General features: G+C 40.9%; 2 protein-coding genes and 1 non-coding gene across 5 annotated transcripts; 2 read left to right on the top strand and 1 right to left on the bottom strand.

The window, feature by feature from the left end:
* Positions 1 to 1,821: 1,821 nt before the first annotated feature.
* On the bottom strand, positions 1,822 to 15,525 carry LOC136255974 (collagen alpha-1(III) chain-like). 3 transcript variants are annotated; one of them, XM_066048892.1, is made up of 57 exons: positions 15,430 to 15,525; positions 15,173 to 15,289; positions 13,630 to 13,694; positions 13,504 to 13,541; positions 13,394 to 13,441; positions 13,272 to 13,307; positions 12,826 to 12,879; positions 12,591 to 12,662; positions 12,404 to 12,487; positions 11,865 to 11,918; positions 11,725 to 11,778; positions 11,346 to 11,399; positions 11,242 to 11,295; positions 10,668 to 10,766; positions 10,430 to 10,483; positions 10,061 to 10,204; positions 9,815 to 9,913; positions 9,541 to 9,594; positions 9,199 to 9,243; positions 8,903 to 9,064; positions 8,709 to 8,762; positions 8,535 to 8,588; positions 8,378 to 8,422; positions 8,191 to 8,289; positions 8,010 to 8,063; positions 7,901 to 7,954; positions 7,716 to 7,769; positions 7,604 to 7,657; positions 7,484 to 7,537; positions 7,333 to 7,422; positions 7,083 to 7,190; positions 6,912 to 7,019; positions 6,404 to 6,457; positions 6,031 to 6,084; positions 5,895 to 5,948; positions 5,738 to 5,845; positions 5,512 to 5,619; positions 5,274 to 5,327; positions 5,145 to 5,198; positions 4,977 to 5,084; positions 4,874 to 4,927; positions 4,644 to 4,697; positions 4,540 to 4,593; positions 4,404 to 4,457; positions 4,203 to 4,310; positions 4,093 to 4,146; positions 3,866 to 3,973; positions 3,732 to 3,785; positions 3,511 to 3,582; positions 3,358 to 3,411; positions 3,275 to 3,292; positions 3,184 to 3,216; positions 3,018 to 3,086; positions 2,732 to 2,864; positions 2,586 to 2,680; positions 2,171 to 2,356; positions 1,822 to 2,057 (listed from the first exon to the last, which is right to left on the bottom strand). In XM_066048892.1, exons 3-57 carry the CDS (start codon positions 13,679 to 13,681, stop codon positions 1,938 to 1,940), a joined length of 3,999 nt encoding a protein of 1,332 aa, XP_065904964.1. In that variant the 5' UTR covers positions 13,682 to 13,694; positions 15,173 to 15,289; positions 15,430 to 15,525; the 3' UTR covers positions 1,822 to 1,937. The 3 variants fall into 3 exon arrangements, with proteins under 3 accessions (XP_065904964.1, XP_065904960.1, XP_065904972.1); XM_066048888.1 differs by lacking the exons at positions 15,173 to 15,289; positions 15,430 to 15,525 and adding an exon at positions 14,095 to 14,254; XM_066048900.1 differs by lacking the exons at positions 1,822 to 2,057; positions 2,171 to 2,356; positions 2,586 to 2,680; ... (3 more) ...; positions 15,173 to 15,289; positions 15,430 to 15,525 and adding an exon at positions 14,095 to 14,258 and having other exon boundaries at positions 3,248 to 3,292.
* On the top strand, positions 6,776 to 6,848 carry Trnav-uac (transfer RNA valine (anticodon UAC)). The gene has a single exon. It is a non-coding gene; the product is annotated as a tRNA-Val (tRNA).
* Positions 15,476 to 17,338, top strand: LOC136255996 (enolase-phosphatase E1-like). The gene is made up of 2 exons (XM_066048906.1): positions 15,476 to 15,731; positions 16,122 to 17,338. The coding sequence occupies exons 1-2, from the start codon at positions 15,578 to 15,580 to the stop codon at positions 17,237 to 17,239; spliced, it is 1,272 nt and encodes a 423-aa protein (XP_065904978.1). The 5' UTR covers positions 15,476 to 15,577; the 3' UTR covers positions 17,240 to 17,338.
* The last annotated feature ends 135 nt before the right edge of the window (positions 17,339 to 17,473 follow it).

The following is a 17,473-nucleotide window of genomic DNA, read 5'->3' on the forward strand; positions in this document are numbered from 1 at the left end:
TTCTTGTGTGCAGTCTCATGTATGAATGGTAAAGTGAAGTGCCTTCATGTAGTTTAGGATGAAAATCAGTTAGATTTCAAGACATGGAAGTGAAATATTTTAACCTAATAAAACTTCATCACAGTGATCAATAACTTTTGTTAGAAGTCCATTATCAGCCTGGAGAGCAATCCATTGCTTTGCACATAATGGAACCATTTCAACAATAACAAATTTCAAATTCTAACGTATAATAATATTCAAGTTGCTATGGATAACAGTTATTATTATAATAACTGTCATCCATAGCAACTTGAATTTAATGTGTAGGTGACAATATCTAAAGTAACTTCTCAAAATTAAAAGGATAGCTAGCATACTATGTGTCATAAGATATGACATCTTGAAGTTTTTAGTTTTCCCATACACACACACACATATATATATATGTGTGTGAGCTAGGGGGCAACAGTTGCCCCTTCTGGCCAATCATTACAATGTATGCAAAAACCAAAAATTCAAAAAACTTATATTTCAATTTTTAGTATTTACATACTCTCCTAGTTTTAAATGGATAGTGTACAGGGTACATAGGTCATAAGATGTGACATTTTTGAATCCCATGATTTATGTGATTGCCCAGAAGGGGCAACTCATGACTTTTATATAATTATAATGCTCATTACTATCCTTTGGAGGTATTACTTTAGACATTGACACCTACAAATAATGTAAAATTTAGGTTGCTATGGGCAACAGTTATTGTTATGAAATTATATAGTGTTGCCAACTGATACTTCAACAGTAGCTAGCTATAATACTATGCTTGGCTTGAATGGTTAATTGAGCTTTCATGGTGATGATGGCGTTGTGTAATAAATTGTGAGTAATTAAACTAGTAAGCATTGAGACAATTCTGGGGAATTTCCCAAGAGCATTGGTATTTCATATATGAATGTCAGTGACCTTGCAGTACACTGCACTCCAATTGCAACAGCATTGATTTAAGTCAACACCTCTTCTATAATTCTAGATTCAATCTCAGAATGACAAATTTGATGAAAAATTTCCTGGGAGCTCGAGAGGGGAATGATCACAAAAATTAAACCACCTACAAAGAGTATGCTTCACACACTAAATATCACCCTCCATAAGTACTCCCCAATCCAACGTAAAACCAGGCCAGCCACCCCTGATCAACACCTGGAAAGTGCTACAGGCATAAAGAAAGCCAAATACCTTCCAAGATATACCTTGAATTCCAACGAGGCCATCAAGGTATTGCTTGAAATAACTATCTAACTACAGATATTTTTTTGTTTAAAAATACATGATATTCTCTCGATCTCTCACATGGGAGAGTATGTGATTCTCTAAAATGCACATGGAAAATGCTTTTCAACTTTGCACTCCACACAGTTTTTTTCTGTGCTGTCATATCTAGCCAGCTATAGCTACCAGTGGCGGAGGAAGTAGATGATATGAGGGGGGTTGACCAGGGGCGGATCCAGACTTATGAAAAGGAGTGAGGCACTACATTGTCTCTGGTTTGATAAGGTGAGACCAAAAAAAAAAAGATCACAGCCAGTTGACAATAGCTGCCCACCTCACCAGCTACTCATTTATAGCTGATAAACTACATAAAAATCCTTACATAGCTTGCTACACTGCTCTAATACTGTGACTGCTTTATTAGAGTATCTCGATCTTTATCACGGTTTTCAGCCCCAGGATAACTTCGACGCGATGTCATTCTGAGGGAGGGCTTCAGCCGCCTATGATAGCTACACCTCACAATCCAGCTAGCTACCCAGTCACATGGCTACATACTTTGTCAGTTAATACTTTAGCTAGCCAACTTTTATAACATCATTTATAAATAATAATATAGTGAATTAGCACAGATTATAATAGTGTAGTTACGAAAGCAATGACTGCAGAACAGCTAGGTCATTGTTCTAATAGAAGCACACATCTGTAAAGTGGAAGTCTTGTTGGTTGTGACGAACAGGAGTGGTGAATGGAAGGTGTCCTGCCTCGCTGTCTGCGCTGAATTCTATTGTGTGCATCTTGCTGATCTGTGGGGTACAAAAATCAATATGAAAAATGGGAATAGATCTAAAGTTAGCTACTATGTGGCTACACTGTATACATAAAGATTTATTCAAACCAAGCTACACTATTTCCTTACCATGTGGCAAGGTCCAGCAGTCATCTTTACGATGTTGTTCTGGTGTTCAGCCACAGTGACCACATCATCACTGCGGAATGGTTGTAGTGAGAATGGACCACTGGCATCACATGGTAGGCTGATCTTCTGTGATGCTGTCTTGTGGAGTAGGTTAAGGTATCCCAGCTGTGAACTGACTGTGTCATTCTAGAAGGGAAAGGATTTAATGAAGGACTGTATGCAGTCATATACATGAAAACATTGTTGCTTTATAAATAATTTGATGATGCATATTTTCTGTATTTGATAACGTAATTACTACATTATTTGTGAAATATCATATGCATTTTAGGAATTATGATTGTGCTTGCAATGTAAATTACAATACACAGTATGTGCTGATTATGTGTAATTATGAAATACCATTAGTACATACCTGTACACAGGTGTAAGTGAGGGTGGAGTCAAAGTTACAGTAGGTCTTGATATTGTCCTCTGATGAACCAAGGTTAGGATCAATGAAGTACATACCTATACAAGAGCATCATAACCACACTATTTTAAAGGGTGTGTGTTACACACCAGATTTAGCTTGTGGCATTTCCAGCTTGAGATCATAGCAGCTTCTGGCTGGTCTCTCCTCAGATCCCAGCTCTCCTACAATGACCTTGTTCAACTGCTTCTCAATGGTACTCAACTCCAAGTACATCAGTTTCTACAGCAATAACACAAGCTATCACAAGTAGTGTATGTATGGATGTGACCCAAGAGAACATGGTAGTGAAGCCATTTTCAAAGCTACCTTGGTAGAATATTCCCAATTGGTACATACATAACTTACAATACATAACTACAACTATATGGTCACCTCATGGTAGTCTTCAATGTTGAACACCATTCTGGACTCTCTCTCGCTAGAAAAGAATTGATGGTCATCCTACAAGTGAAAATGATGACAAATATGTGTTTAAACACTAATAAGCACACACACAACACACAATAATAACTGTACATGTATACACATTGCTACTTACTGGTGGTGGGGTAAGTGCCTTGGCTGGAGGACCCTAAGGATATCAAATACAATAAACCAGTTACATACCAGCATAGGTGTTATTGTCTTACTGGTGGTCCGGGTGGTCCCTGAGGGGAGAATAAACAATTTAGTATGAAAACCACTACCACAAGATGTAAGCCACGTGACTTACTGAAGATCCAGCTGGTCCGACTGGTCCCACTTTGCCAGTGTAGCCTCTGTCTCCCTGTGTGAGAAACAATTAGAATTGACTAGGAAAACACACACACAAGCTACACATACACACCAAGCTTTTGGTGGTATTTCACTGTACAATCAAACGTACTTGTGGTCCTTTGGGTCCTTCTGGTCCAGGTGCACCCTGAGGGCCTTCTGGTCCAGTACTACCTTTTGGACCCTAAATGACATCAACATAAGCGCCAAATACATACATACACACATACATACATACATAAAATGCATACAAAAATACACATGCATATGAACATGTTAAATGTTGTGTGTATTCATTGTATATGCTGCACAGATGAATGACACTGTATGTACCTCAAATCCTTGTGGTCCCATTTTGCCTCTGTTTCCTTTGGGGCCAACAACACCCTGTAATATAACAGCATACGGGTCATAGCATACACTTGTTGTAAAAAGGATTGAACCCCTCTACCAACACACAAACTCACCTCATCTCCAATACCTCCTTGTAGTCCAGGGTCTCCTTGTGCTCCTGGTTTACCTTTGCCTCCTTGGTCACCTTTGTCGCCCCGAGGGCCTTCAGGACCATCATCACCCTGAGGGAATATTAAGTATACATGAGTTTCAAGAGTACTGGAAGTTAAAATACTATATGAATGGGGCTACTATATAATGCATACATTAATAGCTGCACTACAACAATTTATTAACTCACTGGTAATCCAGTATCACCAGGTCTGCCGGGACGACCAGGGTCTCCAGCAGCTCCCTACAGTAACCACATTAAGTAAATGAGTTAGTAAACTCACAACCACAATCACTTACTCTTCCTCCCTTAACTCCAGGGATACCTTCTGGACCAGGGGGTCCATCTTGTCCTTTAGTACCTGGATCACCAGCTGGGCCCTCATATCCATCAGGTCCTGGATGACCCTATGTAATGTAATGTGATGTATATTGTGATGACATAAGATATATTATGATGTAATGACACACAATGATGTAATGTGGTGTGTGTTGACTTACTTGATCTCCACCAAGTCCAGTAGCTCCCTCAGGTCCTGCAGGTCCTTCAGGTCCCTACAGGCAGCAAATACCATAGCATTAGTACTCCATACTCTAATAGAACAGTCTCTAATACATGTATAATACCATTACTTACTCTTCTTCCTTGTGCTCCCTTCTCACCCTTCTCACCAGGTGCTCCAGGTGGACCCTACAACATTTTCTAATAAATAACAGGAACTCTTATTATATAGCACTCACAGTGGCTCCATTATTTCCAGGATTTCCAGCAGAACCAGCCAAACCTTTCTGACCCTGTACAACAAGGAAACACACCCATCAAACCATGAATAAGTTCAGGACAGACAGACAGAAAAGGACAGGATGGAAAAATGACAGGCAGACACAAACGTTGATAAGTACAACAGGTACACATGAATGCAGCATACTCACATACAACGGATTACATGTATTCACCAATATTAACTGACCCTGATTCCAGGTGCACCTTGCTCTCCCTTGGCTCCCTTAGTTCCTGCCAATCCCTACAGCAGTGTTACAATGGTCACCTCTATGTTAACACGTATTACATACAGTCTTTCCACGTGGTCCCTTGGGTCCGATGGTGCCTGGGGCTCCGTCTTGTCCAGGGGGGCCTGGGGGTCCACCCAAACCTTTGGGTCCATCCAATCCATTCTTGCCCTAGTGGATATCATAACATTATGAATGACCAATGAATATGGTGACAAGTTATGTGCTTACGTTCTTTCCTGCGAGTCCGGGCTTTCCGTGACTACCTCTTGGTCCAGTAGCACCCTGTGTTGTTAAGTATGTTAACAGTAATAGGTATATATTGTACAAAACAATACACACTGACACACACAGACTTACAGCAGCTCCTTGGGAACCATACTGTCCCTCAGCACCTCGTATTCCTTTAGGTCCCTACAAAAAAAGAAGAAGTTGACACCATTAGAAACTGCACATATATTTAGCTATGACATACGTTACTATAAAATTATAATAAGATCAATAGCTATCTGCCTGAAGCACAACATCACCATTCAAGTACAACATGTAGGTACACTACACAAAGTACATATCTTCATATTGTGTCAGAGGTGCTTACAGTTTGTCCTGGGGCTCCAGTTTGTCCTCGGGATCCTCGTGGTCCGTCAGGTCCTGGGGCTCCTTGTTCTCCTGCCACACCTGGGATACCTCTGTTGCCTCTGCTGCCCTGAGGGGATAAGGGATAATTACACCATAATCATTTGTATTAGCCCTGTGTATTACAACTACAAAAGTGTGTTAAATATGTAGTATATACGTAAAGTTCCAAAACTATTCAATCTCACTTGTTGACTGGGTAGTCCTGATCGTCCAGGGTCACCAGGTGATCCAGCTGGTCCCTTACCACCAGTGGGGCCCTGTTTGCCCTTAGCTCCTTGTGCACCTTGTTCACCCTGTAAGACAGGTAATCTAACAGGATGTGCTTAGTAGGTGTCAACGTACCCTAACACCACTTGGGCCTGATGGTCCTTGAGGTCCTTGTGGTCCTGAACTGCCCTGAGGGGGAAGAAAACATGACATAACAATGTGCACATGCATGACACATACATGTACACATATTGCATACAGACACACATACTTTAGCTCCTGGTTCTCCTGATTCACCAGGGTGGCCGGCATCACCTCCTGGGCCCTAATGTGTGCAATAGTAATATACAGCTACTGTGCATATGTGTACAGTAAAAACGCATACACAATGACCAGTTATACAACAGCTAAAACTGTCAATTAAAGTCTGACAACTATATTCTTCCAGTTAGCTAATGATCTTTTATTTTGAATACTAGGACAAAATGCAAAAACTGTACAACAGATATCCACAATGTTGGCATGGAAACTCTGCAAGAAAATCCCTAACAGCTTGAAAGTGTTAGTAAAGATCAAGTGATCTGGAATTCTGACTTTTTAGTAATCGATCATATTTCCTCAGATTACTACACAGATCAACTCACTCTGCCTCCCTTTGCTCCTTTGGCTCCAGCTAGTCCAACTCCACCTGGTTCACCCTACAATAACACAAAGCATTGACACAATACAGTGCACATATTAATACAGCTGCCTATGAGCCCTTTAACAACAAGGTCTACAGTGTGTTAACCATTACCTCACTAGGAACCTGCAAGAAGACCACTGGAAGCCGGTGTAGCAGGGAGTCTGACAGAAACTTAAAATATCAAAACTCGTGTCAAAATTTCTGAAAGTGACCCTACTATATGAGGCAATGGACAGCGATAATCATTTGAGCCTATGATATAGTATCTGTATTATCAGAAAGTCAGCAGATGTTACTCTAATAATGTCGTATATCAATCCCAACCATGGTGGGTTCATTGGTGTAGTGGTTATCACATCTGCTTTACACGCAGAAGGTCCTGGGTTCAATCCCCAGATGAGCCACTTTCTTTTTTCTCTGTTTATTTTTTACAATTCTACAGTATATGCCTCTAGGCTACAACTTACAGGTACTCCATCATCTCCAGGATGACCAGTATCACCAGCCTCTCCAATAACACCTGGGGGGCCTTGTGGTCCATCAGGTCCCTTAGGGCCAGTCTCGCCAGGGAAACCCTACAAGCAAGAGGTGAGGAGAGAATCATATACACTGTGTGTAATCACTACTCATTAACTCACCCTGGGTCCAGTGGGGCCAGTAACTCCTTGTCCTCCTTGAAGTCCCCTCTCTCCTGCCTGACCACGAGGACCTGGTGCTCCTTGGGCTCCATTAGCTCCTTTCCTGCCCTACAGGGAGTGATCAACATGTGCTGATACTGTAGCATAAAAATAATGTGTGAAGGTTAATTAGTTATCAACACAAGATCAACAAATGATCCATACATAATCAACATGTGATCAATACGTGATCAACACATTGACAACTCACTGGTGCTCCTGGAGCTCCAGGTGCTCCAGGGAGACCTTGCAGTCCAGTTGGTCCCTTGCTACCAAGGGGACCCCTTCCACCAGGCAGACCCTGAGGGTAGGAAATACAAATAACATACACTGTACATGTGTATGGGTAGTAGTAAACATACTGGTCCTCCAGCAGATCCTTTTGTTCCTTGTCTACCAGCTGCTCCCAATGAGCCCTAAGGAATGGAATTACAATGCACATAACTAACATAAAAACTAAATTTGATATACAGCAGGCTTACAGGAAATCCTGGTCCTCCACGGTGGCCCGGGGCACCATCAGGTCCAGCAGATCCCTGGGGGACATCAAACATGACATGACACATGTTAACTAAATGGTCAGGGATAACTTACAGCATGTCCCTTGGGTCCATCAGGTCCAATTGGACCGGGAACACCAGGTGGGCCCTAAATGGAGAAATAACTGTAGCTACAAGCAGGCAGTTTGTACACAAAGACATAATATTGTAAAATAAACATGTAAAGATATATGACACACAAAGTCATATGCAGATGAACACACGAACAGATGCACTTACCCTTGGTCCAGGTCTTCCTGGTTTGCCATCTCTACCACGTGACCCTTTAGCTCCCTGTAACAGTGCAGTAAATTAAGGGGTGGGGCTGAGTATCATGCAATCTACCCACCGGTTCTCCATCAGGACCAGGGTGTCCAGGGATACCTGGGTTTCCAGGACGACCCTACATATAACAGGTGTGATTAAATACATATTTATGCATACATTTCAGAAAGACACAATAAATACTGCAATATATATATCAATTATAGTAAAATACACTGTGCAAATATACCCTGTACATTACTCACAGGGTTTCCATTGGGTCCAGTAGCTCCCTTCAATCCATCTTGTGCTGGCTGGCCTGGTTGTCCCTTGGGTCCCTTGGGGCCTGAGTCTCCTCGTACTCCCTACAAGGTAAGGGGTAATGGTGACATACCATACACAGTAACACGATGTCAGGAGACAGTGCTACACACTACTACAAGTACTACTCACTGGTCTGCCAACTGGTCCTTGTCTTCCATTGATTCCATTCACACCCTGTAATTGGTAATTACATTAATTGCAATGTCAAATAATTAAACCACACCAAGAACATATTTAAACACAACAAACAGAGAGAAAATGCAGAGAGATAATGACAAGCCCTTACAGCAGTTCCTCGTTGTCCAGGTGCTCCGGGGTTACCAGTGTCTCCTTGAGGTCCCTATATAGAAGTGATAATATGTACAGTTACTGTTATTCTCCTTTGGATGCCTCTAATGTACTATACAGCATATGTACAAACTATTCCATACAAATTATATGAGAGGTATAGTATGCTTACATCATTTGCATCAATGCCTGCCTTTCCAGGTAGACCAATGTGTCCTGGTGGTCCCTAATAGCAGCAATAGAGTCGATTGTAACACAACAGCATACAATGTTAATACATTTGAAAAGCCACAAGTGTGCTTGCTTTTAGCAGTAGTAAATTTAAAGGACATTGGAGAGATAATTATTTTACTTATACGTACGTACTTTGTTGCCCTTGACTCCAGCTGGTCCGGCGGGACCCCTGCCTCCTTCACTTCCCTGATTACCTGGGGATCCACGCACACCCTTGTGTCCCTTGGGGCCGGTATTACCAGCGGGACCTGTCTCTCCAGTACTGCCGATTACTCCATCAACACCAGGTGGACCCTGAGTGAACCACATGGATGTGACAGGTTACTGTGAGACACTACGCTACACACACACACAAACACACACACACGCATGTACGCACTACACACACATACACTACACACATACACACACAAACACTACACACACACCTTAGCTCCGGCATTTCCTTGTGGTCCAGGTGCACCTTGTGGTCCCTATACAATATATGCATTCATACAGTAACACTACAGTCCTACATACATACAATATAAACAGTATAACTAACACTACAATGCACACATATATATGTACGTATGCATGTATAACAGCACACAGATTTTAAGTTTTACAAGCGAAAACTGCACTAGCTGATGTACTACTATACAAGGATGAGTATAACTTCCAACACATGTACATGTACTGTACCTAATAGACTTGCAAAATATTTACCTTCCTTGTATGAAGACACATATACACAGACACCACTACACATGTTAATACACTTTACTCACTGGAATTCCCTGGAAGCCCTGTGCTCCGAAGTGGCCCTGCTCTCCTTGGCCCCCCTACAGTGACAAGAAATGGTATCAATAAATCATAGGATATAAGCTACATGTAGCTGTTTTAGCTAACAACTGATCGAGAGTCCCAAGACATGATATAAAACATGTTCTGTATAACTCTACCACATTATATAAGTTATCCAAATTACTGAAGCAATCACTCTAATATAACAATCAATACTGTGAGGGTTCACTATTGTGTCAACATAATTTAGTAAACCACCTTTGTTCCCTGAGGTCCTCGTGGTCCTTGGTCTCCAGGAGTACCAGGTTGTCCAGCAGGTCCTTGGTTACCATTTTGACCAGGAGTACCAGGCATTCCCTGTAGAATAATTTGAATGATTACATTAATAATAAGGCATACAGTGTAATACATGTCATATTATTTCATGAAGCCATTGACTGGTGCAACATGAACTAGCAGGTTTCTCTACTGGGATAACTAGTTTAGCAGGTTACATCAACATACCACAGCTCCTGTATCGCCAGTTTTGCCTCGTGGTCCAGGAGGACCCTGAGCTCCCGTATTGCCACTTGCTCCTTGGTTGCCAGGTGCACCAGTGTTGCCTTGGACACCACGCTTGCCATGAGGACCAGCAGGTCCTTGTGGACCCTACAGGGTAGAGATAACATGAAAGGGACAAGTCTTATGTAACCATGTACAACCTTGACATGTTGTCAAGTTCACTGAAAAAAAATCCAGTGTACATAATCTTAATACAAAAGAAAGGCTAGCAGTTAATACACAGATACATACAAGCCTAGTCCTATACAATGATGAGTGCTGCTTAATCATGATAATATAGTATAAGAAGTTATTTTACATAATAAAACTTACTGTTTCTCCTTGAGCTCCTTTGTCGCCTGGCTCACCATCTGGTCCAGCAGGACCCTAGAGTGATGAAAAACAATGTCAAAAATGTCACATGTGTAGCATGTGACACATACTATGGCATGTGTGCTCTATTAAAGTGCTTAACTGATGTTCTTGTATGAGTTATACAGGTGTGTGTACGTGTGTGTGTTGTATAATGTACATCTGCATACACTCAATACAGTAATGTGTTATTCCTCACCTTGGGTCCCTGAGGTCCTTGGTCACCTGGTACACCTTTACCTCCTGGGGGTCCAGTGGGGCCACGATCACCAGGGAGACCAGGAAGTCCAGTATCACCCTGTAAACAACGACAAGGCGTACCAAATAGAACACATGAATTGTATTCTGCCTATTACAAAGCATTTCATGGTGTAGCCAGAACCTAGGCCACACAGGCATCAATAATTACACAAGTACTATAAGCACATCAAGATTGAAATATTCTAATAGAACAGTCACCTTAATGCTGAAGACCAATAAATATTTAGTAACAGTAGCTATTCTAATAAACTATTGAAATCAGCCTCACATTCAATCTTGAAAAATTACCTAGGTGACATGTATTTAGCAGAAAGCTTTACTAGCTATAAATATGAAGATCGAGATACCCAAATAGAACAGTTACCCTAATAAAACAGTCAAACGAATATTAATTGGCAATTTGGCATTCCGCTACACCCCTGCATTTAAATACACTTTATTTGATTGAATATGTATTTCACTTGTATTTTACCCAAATAATAGCACAATAAAATTTCTGGCTTTTAACTTACCTGTTCTCCTTTCAATCCTTTTTGTCCAGGGATACCAGGAACTCCAGGGGCTCCCTATAGTAAAGTGGATCATTATGATTGTGGGATTATATTATTGTACATACAGTAATTCCATGAGCTCCAGCATCTCCAGCAGGGCCAATTGGTCCAGTAGAACCCTACAGGTATAAACAAGGAAAGCAGTAAACAAGAATGCATAGAGAGATATACTGTACTTTTTATGCTACACTTATACTTCAAAATACTTCTGAGGCCAGAAATTAGCATACAGCTGTATGGATATGTGACAATTAATCGATCACATATTTACTGCATGGGGACACTGGCATATACAGCCATTCAGCCCATAGCCTTAAAAGGAATAGATACAGTAGTACCTGAAATACTCTAATAAAACAACCAGAATCAACATATTTCACTGTGTACATTACACACACACCAAAACATACAGTATACACAACACTCTTAATGATGCCCACTCACTGGTTTGCCTCCTGGTCCATCAGATCCTTGTCCCCCAGGAGTACCAGGAAGACCCTGTATTAAGATGACATTATTACGACTGATAAAAAACCATATAATGTATGAGATCTTGTATGTACCATATTCTAGTACACACTTACTCTGTGTCCAGTCTTGCCAATTGGTCCAGGGTGGCCATCCAGACCAGGTGGTCCCTACATCATATAAAGTACAGTAACACACAGCAGTACTACAAGTATCAGGGAGTTAAAATATTGAGAACACCAAGTCAATCAAATCAGCCTACTATACTACAGTAGGTTATAACACATGTGTTACTGCTATACGGAGAGTACAGTCTCAGTTGCAGCAATAAACATCAAACTATCCACAGAACCAACCACTATATTGGTGTAGTGAAAAGCCAAAAAAGAAAATTGTATTCACTGTTCTTTTTACCTAACCAATTCAACCTGGGTATTGTGTACCAGCGCAAAGTTCTTAAGTGCACTAGCTAGCTAGATATTACACTTTCCCAGTAAATTAAATGTACACTGTAAACAACAAAGTTTATGATCTACTTCCATCAATAAATTTACACTATCCACTTCTGAAATAGACCAGTGACTTCACCCACCAGTACATATCTACTATGCATACTTTGTCTTCATATGATTCAATCATTTTACTAATAACTTACATCAGGTCCCTTTGCTCCTGCCCAGCCAATATCACCAGGGTCACCAACAATGGGTGTGTAGATGAACCCTTTGTCTTTAGAGGACTGTAAAAGGAGAAATACAATTAATATACGTAAGAGGCGACACAATGCAAACACACAGACAGACAGACATAAATACACACAGTAAGATGATCACAAAACTTACACTTAGAGGAACAATCACAAAGTCACCAGGTGGTCCAACTGGGCCTGGTGGTCCGGGAGGACCAGGATCACCCTACAAGTGGATAAACAGGTTAGCAGCTGGCATAATAAATCTGCCAAACAAGTTTCACAACAGCTAAACTTTTATACAAAAGTATGCAATCTACACTCATGCTTCTGAGAAGCTTTTCCTAACTCTTTCAATGACATCCACATAGCAATACAGTAACACTTACTGGTCCTCCAAGAGGCCCATCAGCACCATCAGCACCATCAGTGCCAGGGGTACCCTGTAAAGTACACACCATAATGAGTATATGTGTGTGTAAGCATGCCATGTGCACATAAATACAGGATGAATATATGAAGAATATGTATCAGTAAATACCTAGCTACATACGGTGGAGGCATCACTGACACCACCATCCTGATTTCAGGGGCCTACGTCAACGTGTGGAACTAATACAAAGAGGATCATTGACAAGCATGTTAATTTCCAAGGTGTCCTTATTACATATGCTAATACAAATGGGATCATGAACAAGTGTCCTGATTGCTAAGATATCCATATTTCAGGATGTGTTTATTGAGGGATGCAACTGTATAAACACATTAACTATCACACAATGGAATAAGATGATAACAGACATCAAAAAACACTACAGTAGTGGTGGTATCTTACAGGGCTTCCATCAGGACCTGGATCTCCAGGTGGTCCCTATAGTACAAAATGAGCAGGTGAGTGTACTTGTACATGTAAACACAATACCCTATGAACACACACACTACATAACACACACTTACTTGTACAGCTATCTTATCATCACCAGGATCTCCAATGTCTCCTACTTCCTACAGAACACATAACACAATCATACTTACGATCTATGTAGGCATGAGTTACAACAACTTACAACTACTGCTCTCCTCCGTCTAGAGACTGAAGCTCCGTCTATTTGAAGGGACAGGGATGTAAATATATCCATGTCTATTGTATGTGTATGCAGCACAGACAGACAGACACACACACACACACTTACTGGTAAGAACAATCAGTCCTAGGAAAAGGACAATGGACAATCTTATCTTCATCACTGACAGCAGCCTGTATGAAACACAATAGAGATATAACAGTCTGTATGACACAAACTGTATACATGTATGTAATGTATATATTACTAACAGTCACCCAGTACATCACAAAAGTCTACCCTGTATGCAGTACAATATACTGGTGTGTGCATCTTGTTTGGGACACACACATGTGTACGAGCACTACAATACAGACACAAAAGTATAGCATAGAATGTGGAACATTGTACTGTACGCTAAACTAGCATCCTGAAATCATCCATGTTAGAAATTGTAGAAATGTGGGGTGGTTTTTGTAAATTTAAATATCTACTATTATCTACTGTTTACTGTACCATTAAATCTTCTACCCTTAACAAAAGAAAGAAGCTAAGCACTCCCATACACATGCATACACAGTCCTATCACCTTACCAGATATTGAAGTACACAACAGCAGGCAGTCAACAGATCTAGTAATCCTTAGCTATACTCAGTCTAGCTAGAGCTGAGAAATTCTAAGGACAGACTACTAACACCACAAGCCACACTCAGGCTAACTGACAATGTGTCTAAATTGACCTGATCTAGTTGGCTAACCTATTACAGTGAGCTGTGGCTATTGTACATTAAACTGGCTTCTGTTAACTGAAAAGGCAATTGTTCCTTGGAATAATAATGGACTCATTGTGTGAGACTGTTTGCATCAGTAGTGTTTGGATTGGTAGCGCAGCTGGGTGTCTCGCTGGGTGGAAAAGTTTGCCAATAGTTCGATTTTGTTGCGGCAGCAAATATTAGTTGGGCCAAGTCATCATAACAACTTGTGTATGATAAAACAACACAACAGGCAACGTGATTGGTGGGATTCTGTTTTACATACATTTGAATTGATTTGAAGCCATCATAACAACATAATCATTATACATTGTGTGACAAATGTGTGGCATGTATTGAATAGTGTGTGGAGTGTATGGGAATTGAAATTGGCTAACATATTCCATACCAAGTCCTATTATGATTCTACATACATGTTCGTTGGTTCCTTTTAGTGTACAATTTGAAAAAGCACACACAAACAGACATACACACAAAGCAAAAAAGCCCTTGTCAGCTACTGTGCAGGCACAGTCAGTGAACCAGTACCGGGATACTTGTGCGTTATTAAGGTGCTAAGAGCCAGTGCAGGCAAATCCTCCTGGAGCAGGACTAACAACCCACAGGAGAGTGTACCATGTTTCACAACTGAAGGTGTGGGAACTTGAAACCCCACCTGAAGCTTCACCTGGACAGTTGGGCATTTGCTTTCCCAGTCACCACCAGGTACCCATTGATGTTACAGCTGAGGGAGCCGCTTCCCTAGGTCACCATTTAAACATTTGGGTAGATTGGAGCAATGTGTGTAAAGTTTCTTGTTCAAGGAAACAACAACAGCAACTGGACATTGAACCTGGAACCTTTCAATTGCCAGATTGGTGTTCCAATGCTGCTTCACAACACACACAGACACACTCACCATTGCCTGAGTTTGCTGTACACTGTACCAGCCCATAAATGAAGTCCAATAAATGACTCTTAATAGCTGAGACCTCGCAAGGGTTCTATCATAGATATATTATCTATGGTTCTATGCCTGTGGAGAAATAATGAAAATAAATATTGACGCGCCAAAAAAGATAGTTGTTGAACACTTGCCATAAAAACACCCACAGCTACAAAATATAACATCTTTTACTTCACATACATCGATACAACACATAATACACCCCATACCTCCTTCGGAAACATTGAATTACAGCAAACCACTGTTATAGATTGAACGCCGCATGCGCTTGTAGTCATCGTTACGGGATACAATTACATTGTACGGACAAAAATCACTTATCTAAACGATCGTTCTCGTGTTGTCATCTAGGGGAAAATGTCTGTCTCATATGCGCCAACAAGACTACGGATTCCTACAGGATTTGAGCACATATTAGAAGGGTTGACACGTGAAGTCCTGCGCGACCAACCAGAGGACATCGTCCATTACGCGGCAGAATACTTTCAGAGGATGTTGGAGCAGAGAAGTAGTGCGTGCATTGTGATTTAGTTAATTATTGGTTCTATTTAATGCACACAAACATACAGGGAAACAAGTGGTTAGGGCACTGGCCTGTTAATCATAAGGTCACAGGTTCAGTGCTCAATGTTTGCTCGCTGTAACTTTAACCCATTGCTCTGCCTTACTCAGTTGTATAACTGGTCAAGTATGCTTGTATGTATGTATATGGGTACATATGAAAACTTGGCATAACTGAAAGGCAAATGATCATCACATCACCCCATGGGGGTGCTTTCAATGTCAAAATTCTGATTCCCTGCTATCTCAGGCTACCCGAGTAGACTATCGTAATAAAAACTAATTTATGTGTTTTAATCTTCAACCGTTCAATCTTGTTAATTTTATATATATATTACAGAAACTGGTGTTGACCCTACTCAACCAAAAGTCAGTACTACAAAACTCCAAGAGGAGACACCCGTAACACAGCAGGAACCAGTAGCTACTGCTGAGTCAGCAGATGAAGCCCAACAGCCACAAGAAGAGGACTTTGATATTGACTTGTCTGATCCTGAAGTGATAGCTGCTGCTGGAAAGATACAGACACAATTCAGAAGTTTCATATCCAAGAAGAAATCTACTGCAGGTAGTGATGTGAAGGATGAAGGAGCGGTACCAGAGCCTGCTGTTATCCCATCATCAACTAGTATAGCTGAAGCAACTGCCAAAGAAGAAGAAGCAGAGATAAAGACCGACGATCCTAATGTCGCTGATGATCAAGCCACAGGCACTGATGAAGTTGAGGAGAAGAGCCCTGAGGAAGAAGGTAAAGAAGACGAAGAAACTGGTTCACAACAAGAACAGCAACACCAACAACAAGAAGCTGTAGCTGATGAAGCTACCACTGAAGATAAGAAAGCTGATGACAATGATGTTGCCACTGAAGGTGATGATAATGATGCAGATAAGTCTACTAATGATGTACAAGATGACAGTACCTCAGCTGAAGTACCAGCGGTTGAGAATAGTGAAGAACAACAGAAAGAAGAGAATGTAGTTACTGAAGATACAACAGACACAAATGTGAACCAACCAGAAACTGTACCACAAGACTCTGCCGAAGACAGAAGTACAAATGAAGATGTTACTACAGACGGTGAGGTAGAGAAAACAGTAGAGACAGAACAAGAGCCAGTTAATAATGACATTGTCGATGAACCACCCACTGAAGAACCATCAACTACTACTTCAGATGAACCTCAACCTGTAACAAAAGAAACAACAGAACAAAAAGAATCAACCACAGCAGAAGAGCCCACTTCTGAAGAACAATCAGCAACAGAAGGTGAACAAACGACGGATGATAAAGAACCAACAGATGATAAAGGACCAGAAACAACTGGGGGTGAACAGACCTCAGAAGCTGTTGAAGAAAGCAAGGACACTGAACAAGGTACAAACACAGATGAACAGGTAACTGACGACTCTGTTAAGGACACTCACACAGAAGTGACAACACAGGACGATACGACATGAGGATCACGTCTTGCACTCTACTAACTATAGCTACATACATGATTTTCACTGTTGATTTTGGATATGTTGTTTTGAATAATGATATTCAATCTATGCAAATAGTTTTTTTTGGTTGGTATAGTGAAATTTAATTGTATCAGCACGCATACAGATGTAGTTGCAATTTTCGCGAAAATATAATTGCAGAAGTAATTACTCGCAAAAATAATAACTTTATTAAAGAACACGGATTGC

This window comes from Dysidea avara, chromosome 1 (genome assembly GCF_963678975.1).
Source record: "Dysidea avara chromosome 1, odDysAvar1.4, whole genome shotgun sequence".
NCBI lineage: Eukaryota > Metazoa > Porifera > Demospongiae > Dictyoceratida > Dysideidae > Dysidea > Dysidea avara.

Coding starts and splice junctions, on each gene's coding strand:
- LOC136255996 (XM_066048906.1), top strand. CDS start 15,578: ATGTCTGTCTCATATGCGCCAACAAGACTACGGATTCCTACAGGATTT. Junction 15,732..16,121: donor GATGTTGGAGCAGAGAAGTA/GTGCGTGCATTG, acceptor TATATATTACAG/AAACTGGTGTTGACCCTACT.
- LOC136255974 (XM_066048892.1), bottom strand. CDS start 13,681: ATGAAGATAAGATTGTCCATTGTCCTTTTCCTAGGACTGATTGTTCTT. Junction 8,589..8,708: donor CAGGCATTGATGCAAATGAT/GTAAGCATACTA, acceptor ACTTCTATATAG/GGACCTCAAGGAGACACTGG. Junction 5,328..5,511: donor CTGGAGCCCCAGGACAAACT/GTAAGCACCTCT, acceptor CTTTTTTTGTAG/GGACCTAAAGGAATACGAGG.